Source organism: Ranitomeya imitator, chromosome 1, assembly GCF_032444005.1.
Source record: "Ranitomeya imitator isolate aRanImi1 chromosome 1, aRanImi1.pri, whole genome shotgun sequence".
NCBI classification, from domain to species: domain Eukaryota; kingdom Metazoa; phylum Chordata; class Amphibia; order Anura; family Dendrobatidae; genus Ranitomeya; species Ranitomeya imitator.
Genome location: NC_091282.1, coordinates 1,179,387,405 through 1,179,397,062, shown reverse-complemented (window position 1 = coordinate 1,179,397,062; position 9,658 = coordinate 1,179,387,405). Strand labels below are relative to the sequence as shown.

General features: G+C 45.4%; 1 protein-coding gene across 2 annotated transcripts in view; it reads right to left on the bottom strand.

Annotated features, from left to right (window-relative positions):
- Positions 1-1,684: 1,684 nt before the first annotated feature.
- HTT (huntingtin) overlaps positions 1,685-9,658 on the bottom strand; it is a 276,760-nt gene continuing 268,786 nt past the window's right edge. For both annotated transcript variants that reach the window (XM_069744747.1, XM_069744746.1), the window contains 2 exons: positions 4,812-4,972; positions 1,685-2,707 (listed from right to left, as the gene is read on the bottom strand). In XM_069744747.1, the coding sequence (XP_069600848.1) occupies positions 2,494-2,707; positions 4,812-4,972 (375 nt within the window). In that variant the 3' untranslated portion in view covers positions 1,685-2,493. The remainder of the gene's footprint in view (positions 2,708-4,811; positions 4,973-9,658) is intronic.

Here is a 9,658-nt window from a genome sequence, read left to right as displayed (position 1 = left end):
CAGATCTGCTTAATGGCAGCTGCATAGGCTCGAGGTAATGGACTTGGATCGGTCAGAGCTCCGGATGGCCCTTTCTGCTCCTCACTCCCTTTTCTCAGTGTTAGAGATACGTAGGGAGAGATGTATGTCTTCATAACAACAATACATATACATTTGTATAGGCTTTCATAATGAAATCAAGCACAGCTTCTATCCTGCACTTAATTTCCTCCTTTTCTATAGTCGGATTTCTATATATACAGGATAGAAGCTGTGCTTGAGTCCATTATAAAAGTCTGATACAAATGTGTATGTATTGTTGTTATGAAGACAATAGGTTCCTGGACACACTCACGTCCAGCCTATATTACTGGGAGAGACAATCCCACAAGAGAAAAAACAGACGTGAATTAGTCAGCTAAATGCATATTAGGGGGGTCAGAAAATAAATGAAGGAACAAAGTGGTTACCTTTAGTGAATTTTACACTAACATATGTAAAAATATTTTTTTCCCTCCAGATGATTAGCCTTTAAGAATGGCATGAGGTGGGCGTCTTTCCGCCGACAACCCTCACGCCCAACTCCCGCATACACACGAACACTTGGCTGAGAAGAGCATTCAGGTGTTTTCATTTGGCGAGGGCAAGAAAAACACAAACAGGGAGATTTAACAACGGCTTACCTCCCTTGATTAAAAAAAAAAAAAAAAATAGCACGTTGAAATTTCAAGGGCCTCATCCTTTCCGTTCACATCATCATTTTTTGGGGGGACAGTCTAGCGTGCCCCCAGCTCAGATACTCGAGATGGCACCAGCTTCGGGCAATGTTCATGTAATGTGTATGAAGACCATTAGTATATAGAGTGAAAACTGCCCAGATTTCAGGATTTAAAAAATAATAATGAAAATTAAAGAAAAAAAAAATTGTAAAAATGTTTACCATAAAAACATGACTTTAACAACAAGTAATTTTTTACTTTAACTAGCGATTTTCATTACTCTACAGAGAAAAAAAAAAAACCAGGAGCGAATACTTTTTAAAATGTCTGAGAAATTTCAACATGAAAAGTATGGGTGAGTTGAAGAAAATTTCAATGTAATCTACTTAATGCATTTCCATGAACATTGATCTCATAGGGACTTACAAATAAAATAAAAGAAATAATATAAAAATAATAAAACAAACATGTGGTTTCTACTTGTCAGGTGGTGTTTTGGGCATTATTGAAGGGTATCCATACTTTTTCAAACTATTTTATTTTACGCAGGTGATTCTGATATAAAGATGAAGCCAAAGGCTGGGAAATAGCCTATGTTGTTGTTTCTGCATTCTGCACCTATGTTTCCATGGTAACAGACTACAAACAAACCCTGTGTAGTCAGATTTTACAGTCACGTGTCTCTCTCTTCCAAATGGAAGGGGGCAAAACATTTCATATTAACCCAAGATTTTTTAAAAATAAAGGGGAGCTGATCCCACCGATTACTATACCCCAATACTTTGATAGATTTCCCATGTAGGGGGCCGCACAATCTTCAACTGCCATAAAGTGTAAAACAATTTACTACAATACATGATCAGCGTTCATCCATATAATAAAACACGTCCCCCTTAATGTATCCAGACCTGTGACTTATGGGATGGTGAAATCTCATGTTTGGGCCCAGAATGACGAGAAAGAAGACGGTAGCGGCAAGACAATCGTGATGTAGCAGAGCGGCTTTGTAATTGCAGCGGCAGGTTTTACAATTATACATATCTTACAGGATACAGAAATAGAAGTTAAAACCATTTATAACCAAAGTGAAAGAAAAATCAAGAAATAACTGCAATGCCCGTTACACACAGATGCCCCCACAACTGCGGGTTAGAGTCCAGGAAAGCAACACAACCCCCACCCCCCCAAGTCATACAATACTTCCCTGCTACCTCTCGGTATAAGGGGGCAAATAATTCACAGCCTTCTGTCAAAAAAATGGCCTAAAACAAGTCTGTGCAACATAGAGGCAGACTATTGTACAGCAGATGGAACATCTTGTGACCTTAAAATATTATTAATGGTGCTGGACACAAGTTTTCAATACTCTGTGTGTGTTTGGGGTTATAGCGGAGGAGTTTGGCGTTATTGACGTCGCTCTCCGTTAATACTAGCGGCCACGTCAGGGTGACGGCGCAGCGCTACGTGCCAGCGTCGCTCCACAAAGTATCACTACCGGATCCCAGGAGGAGTGCGGCGACTGACGGACCGGAGAGTATCATTTAGTGGTGCAGGTTTGTGTTGTCAGACTCCCGGGAGTAAAACGCGTCGATGAACAGGACATTTACATTCACTGTATTAAAGAAAGAGAAATCTAGTTGCGATCAGAACATATTTACAAGAAGCGACATTCAGAGCAGAGTGCGAGCCGGGGTGGGTGAGAACGTCCGGGGCCTCGGAGGAGAGCTCTTCGGTAGCAGGTAGGTGCAGGGCATTCCCTTGTCTGGCCAACACCAGCCTCACCCATAAAAAGTGCCTAGAAAACGGTGACCTTGTGCACATTCTGAAAGCACGTCAACAGACTGTGATAGGGGCTCCCGGGGGCCGCCACCAGCTCAAACACTGACTGAAAGGCTCTGCGGTCCAGTTCTTCATCGATCTGATGCTTGTAAAAGTCTATGGCCACTAAGCAGAACAGGTTGATGTCCACGGGCTCAGATTTGCCCATTCTGCTGATCACATGCGGCAAACTGCACGAACGGTTAAGGTGAACACATTCAATGAGCTGGAGACGTTAATGATTCTTACCTGATGCTTAAAGGGCCGTCCGATTAAAGCCATATATCACCTATCTACAGGACTGCTGGGAAGCGCACCGCTCTTCAGAATGGGGCACGTTTCTCCCGTTAGGATGTGTAAGCTGCGCTCCATTCACTCCCTATGTGTCTGCTGACCGCTGCAGCTGCGTAGAGAATGAATGGACGGGCAGTCGGGCGTCTGATCACTTGCGCCATTTTGTAATGGGGATGAAAAATCCTGATCGGTGCGGCTCCCAGTGGTGTGCCACCCACCCACCAGCAAGTCATCATCCATCCTTGTGTTTGTGATGGGACATCGACAAAGGTCCTGACCCTCCAGATGCTCAATAGGAGAGTCCTGGCCACCCTTGTGTGCAGAACAGTGTTAATCATAGGATTTACCTGTTTATCAGATTTTTCGACGGTCCACGGCTGCCCCCTCTCCTCTGCAGGTGCTGCATGTGTCCAGCGCATGTGCAAATATTCCGCTATCAGGATCTGCGCATGCGCCGAATATGTAGATTTTTTGTTTAGCACCTGCAGAGAAGAGGATGCAGCCAGGGAAGGCAGAGAAAGTGGTGATGTGGCTAAAACATCCTACTCTTTTTGGACGTGGGAATGTATACAGATTTAAAAAAAACTGACCGTCACATCCAAACATAGACTAAGTGTGAACAGGTGCTGAACCTAGAGTCACCAACTCCTATACAATCCAATAAATAAGGCAGCACACTGTAGCGCCAAAACTTGGAAACATGAAATATGAAAATTGAATTGCATTACTGCACTAGAAATATGAAAAATTGCGAAAATTTAGAGTATAAATTGGCCAATTCATGTGTACCTGGAAGCCACGATAAGGCATTTCTCGTTTACCAGGACCTAACAATGCATTTCCTCACCTATAATAAAGTCTTCATCTGTATGGGAACATAAATCCTCTGTTAGGCTAACATCTATATCTCTGTGGAGGGGTAGTGCTCCTGCTGTGATTAAAAACACCTGTGGCTAAAAGGCCTTTTAGCCTCAGGTGTTTTTAAATAACAGCAGGACCACTACCCCTCCACAGAGAGAGAGAGATTTTAGTCCAAAAGAGGACTCACATTAGGTTCCTATTCAGATGAAGACAATATTTTCAGAGAGGAAAGGCATTGCTAGGTCCTGGTAAACGAGAAATGCCTTATCGTGGCTACCAGGTACACATGAATTGGCCAATTTATGCGCTAAACTTTCTCAATTTTTCATATTTCTAGTGCAGTAATGCAATTCAATTTTCATATTTCACCCTTCCAAGTTTTGGTGCTACAGTGTGCTGCCTTATTCATTGATTTGGTATGTATACAGAGGCCACACATGAGCAGTGGGGGTAAAATGTGAGGAGCTCTATAGATTAATGTCCGATCATAAACCCTGTAGGGTTCCTGGGTCCCCCAATGAACAATATGGTTGTGTCCTCCAACGAAGCACCAGAGAAGTAATTTATACAAATGCCAACCCCTTCAACATTCAAGACTACCAGATAAGAAAAGGCACCGATAGTAAAAAGAAGGAAGTACAAATCCCTTGTTCTAGTACCGCACAAGAGATTTGTGTGTGGGGTACTGGTGGGATCGGGGTGGGTACCCAATATCTAACAATAAAAATTAGCTACACAAATTTTATTCTTCTGGAGGACATGGCTGATGTCGGTTATTGCTTTCATTAGAAACAGTGCAATACTTTTTTTCTCCTGTGGAGGCACTGTAGGCAAATACATTACTTCATCTATAGATCAGTGCAGATCGCTGAGGATCGTCACCGTCTGTATGTGATTAACTGAATGATGGTGACCCTAATAATTATAAGGAGGGCTCAATCCCTGTGATAGTATAAGAGGGGGATGTTTCTATAAGGTGAAGACCATTATCAGTGTAAAATGATTACCAAGTGATGGAAATGAAATGTCATCTATTATCTAACCATGTGAACGGGGATAAAGTATCAGGGAACATTCCTAAGGCCCCATACATACAGTGAGAATATGGAGGACACAGCAGGATAAGTGCATTAAGGATACATTGCAGAGATCCACTTGCTGGTTGACGCACTGACGAAGAAGCAGGAGAGGCTCCACATTGCCATGGCCACCGGCGTCCTCTGGGTGAAGTTCGAGAGGGACAACATGACCCAGTCACGCACCATAGAAGACTGTCCCGTGGCGTGTAATGTCTGAAACACCTGCGGAGAAGACGCAGATCATCAGATGAGCAGCGACATTGACGAAAACATCATCCCCGTCATAATCTGTGTACACCGAACATACAGATGGCTTATAGGAAGTGCCATAAATGTCTGACCAGTGGCCGTGCCGTTCTCCCGGGTGAGGTCGGCGGTGGTGGACATACCCGGGCATAAGGTGGACAAATAAGAACTGCTTGTTCGGCCACTTCCATAAACTTGGAAGAAAAAAAACCAACCCGCTGCATATCCCACTACCTCTCGTTCCATCCTTCCCCTTCCTATGGATATGCCATAGATGTAGAAGATGGGTTAACGGTCACTAAATTGCCATAATACAAACTGCATATATTATTAAACAGATCTCTTAAACCTGATGAAACTGGTGTACTTGTTCTGAAAATCCATTTAAGAATGGCTGTATAATCCAGAACTAAAAAGGAGGAGACCAGCTAGGGCTGAAGTAATAAAATCCTCATTATAAATATTAGGTAAGGGACCTTTCAAAAATAGTTATGCGACCATGTTCCTTTTCTCCGCAGAAAAAAAAAAATAGTTATGCATCAAGTAATACATGGATTATCAAAGTAAGCACACCAGCCTCTTCAGAACAAAGCTATTTAGAGAGGTTGTTTAGCGACAACATGCTGATTTGGTGTGTTTCTCATTATTGGGACAAACTGCCACAATGGGGGATTTTTTTCACACGACATTTAACTTCTATCCCAGTTACATTGTTGAGCGGAGGTCAGCCGCCCACCCGACGCTCCATTCATGGTCTATGGAGCTGACATAATCCGCTGCAGTCTCAGCAGCCCCATAGGGAATGAACACCGCAGCAGTTGTGGTCGCAGTATTTTAATGTATGCAGGTTGTATTGTGAAACTGGTGTAGATCCTCGGCTTTAATGAGATCGCAGAAGAGGGAAATATAAAGGCAGATCTGATGGTTTCTCATGACTCTTGGGGGAGTCTGTGCTCGGCTACATGATCCTCCGCGTGCAGTTCCTGAACAGCAAGTGGGACCGGCACAGACAGGTCGCTGCAGCAGTCGCTTGTGTCCGGGCACTGCTGGAGACTTCTTCATCGCAGGCAAGACGCAAAATACAATCTCCATACACAATACAGAGCAGCAAGAGATGAAAGCAAAGCAGCCTTCATGAGAAAACGCAAATAGTCTTCATTTCATTGTCATTTTTGCCCGACGGGTTGAAAATTTTTATTCACTGCCAGTTTCATGGAAAGGAGGATGGCAAAATCACATAAGAGTAGTGACGGCAGCAGTGGTGGTCTCCCTGCCCTCCTGGATCTGCAGTCTACAGGAATGGGGAACGGTAGCACTAAGTATATAAACAGAGGCCAATCTAATGCCAACCCAAAAAAATACTGGCACTGATCGCTGCTCAGCTCTCACAGATATAACGAGTAGATGCTCCAGTGTCCCCTACAATCAGCGCCACCAATGTACATAGTATCGCATGGCAGCTCAGCCCTGAATAAGTGAAAGGTCTTGTGAAGCCTCGCAGCAGGGACCCCCACTGTGCAAGAAAATACAATTAAGGGACTCCAATAATTTAGTCATCAAAGGCCTCAAACATATAGTACACCCACATACACAGTATGAAGCAGCCACAGAGCCCAGTACAGTATAATGCATCCACACAGTATGATGTCCCCCACACAGTGTGCCACCCACTCCTGCCACATAGTATGATATCCCTCACACAGTGTCTTCCCACACATAGTATGTCGACACCAGTCACACCAGAGTAAATCCCCCACAATGTATGATGTCCTCCCACACCCCCATACACAGTATCCTTGCCTCACAGTCCCCAACACAATATGACATCCCACACATAATATGTTGTCCCTCACTGTCCTCCCACAGTCCCCCAAACACAGAATCATAGCCATGAACAGTTTGAAGGCCAAATCGTCCCCCTTACAGAATTATATCCTCCACAGTCCCCCACACAGTATGATATCCTCCAGTCTCCCACACAGTATGATATCCTTCACAGTCCCCCACACAGTATGATATCCTCCACAGTCCCCACACAGTATGACATCCTCCACACAGTATGATATCCCCCACAGTCCACCATACAGTATGATATCCTCCATAGTCCCCCACACAGTATATCTTCCAGTCCCTCACACAGTATGATATCCTCCACAAACCCCACACAGTATGATATCCTCCAGTCTCCCACACAGTATGATATCCTCCACAGTCCCCCACACAGTATGATATCCTCCACAGTCCCCCACACAGTATGACATCCTCCACACAGTATGATATCCCCTACAGTCCACCATACAGTATGATATCCTCCATAGTCCCCCACACAGTATATCTTCCAGTCCCTCACACAGTATGATATCCTCCACAAACCCCACACAGTATGATATCCTCCACAGTCCCCCACAGTATGATATCCTCCAGTCTCCAACACAGTATGATATCCTCCAGTCTCCCATACAGTATGATATCCTCCACAGTCCCCCACACAGTATGGTATCCTCCACAGTCCCCCACACAGTATGATATCCTCCACAATCCCCCAAACAGTATGATATCCCCCACAGTCCCTATACAGTATGATATCCTCCAAAGTTCCCCACGCAGTATATCCTCCACAGTCCCCCACACAGTATGATATCTTCCACAATCCCCCAAACAGTATGATATCCCCCACACAGTATGATATCCTCCACAGTCCCCCACACAGTATGATATCCTCCACAATACCCCAAACAGTATGATATCCCCCACACAGTATGATATCCTCCACAGTCCCCCACACAGTATGATATCCCCCACAGTCCCCCAAACAGTATATCCCCCACAGTCCCCCATACAGTATGATATCCTCCACAGTCCCCCACACAGTATGATATCCTCCAGTCTCCCACACAGTATGATATCCTCCAGTCTCCCACACAGTATGATATCTTCCAGTCCCCCACACAGTATGATATCCTCAAGTCTCCCACACAGTAGGATATCCTCCACAGTCCCCCACACAGTATGATATCCTCCACAGTCCCCCACACAGTATGATATCCTCCACAGTCCCCCACACAGTATGATATCCTCCACAGTCCCCCACACAGTATGATATCCTCCACAGTCCCCCACACAGTATGATATCCTCCACAGTCCCCCACACAGTATGATATCCTCCACAGTCCCCCACACAGTATGATATCCTCCACAGTCCCCACACAGTATGACATCCTCCACACAGTATGATATCCCCCACAGTCCACAATACAGTATGATATCCTCCATAGTCCCCCACACAGTATATCTTCCAGACCCTCACACAGTATGATATCCTCCACAAACCCCACACAGTATGATATCCTCCAGTCCCCCACACAGTATGATGGCCTCCACAGTCCCCCACACAGTATGATATCCTCCACAGTCCCCCACACAGTATGATATCCTCCACAGTCCCCCACACAGTATGATATCCTCCACAGTCCCCCACACAGTATGACATCCTCCACACAGTATGATATCCCCCACAGTCCACCATACAGTATGATATCCTCCATAGTCCCCCACACAGTATGATATCCTCCACAGTCCCCCACACAGTATGATATCCTCCACAGTCCCCCACACAGTATGATATCCTCCACAGTCCCCCACACAGTATGATATCCTCCACAGTCCCCCACACAGTATGATATCCTCCACAGTCCCCCACACAGTATGATATCCTCCACAATCCCCCAAACAGTATGATATCCCCCACAGTCCCTATACAGTATGATATCCTCCAAAGTTCCCCACGCAGTATATCCTCCACAGTCCCCCACACAGTATGATATCTTCCACAATCCCCCAAACAGTATGATATCCCCCACACAGTATGATATCCTCCACAGTCCCCCACACAGTATGATATCCTCCACAATACCCCAAACAGTATGATATCCCCCACACAGTATGATATCCTCCACAGTCCCCCACACAGTATGATATCCCCCACAGTCCCCCAAACAGTATATCCCCCACAGTCCCCCATACAGTATGATATCCTCCACAGTCCCCCACACAGTATGATATCCTCCAGTCTCCCACACAGTATGATATCCTCCAGTCTCCCACACAGTATGATATCTTCCAGTCCCCCACACAGTATGATATCCTCAAGTCTCCCACACAGTAGGATATCCTCCACAGTCCCCCACACAGTATGATATCCTCCACAGTCCCCCACACAGTATGATATCCTCCACAGTCCCCCACACAGTATGATATCCTCCACAGTCCCCCACACAGTATGATATCCTCCACAGTCCCCCACACAGTATGATATCCTCCACAGTCCCCCACACAGTATGATATCCTCCACAGTCCACCACACAGTATGATATCCTCCACAGTCCCCACACAGTATGACATCCTCCACACAGTATGATATCCCCCACAGTCCACAATACAGTATGATATCCTCCATAGTCCCCCACACAGTATATCTTCCAGACCCTCACACAGTATGATATCCTCCACAAACCCCACACAGTATGATATCCTCCAGTCCCCCACACAGTATGATGGCCTCCACAGTCCCCCACACAGTATGATATCCTCCACAGTCCCCCACACAGTATGATATCCTCCACAGTCCCCCACACAGTATGATATCCTCCACAGTCCCCCACA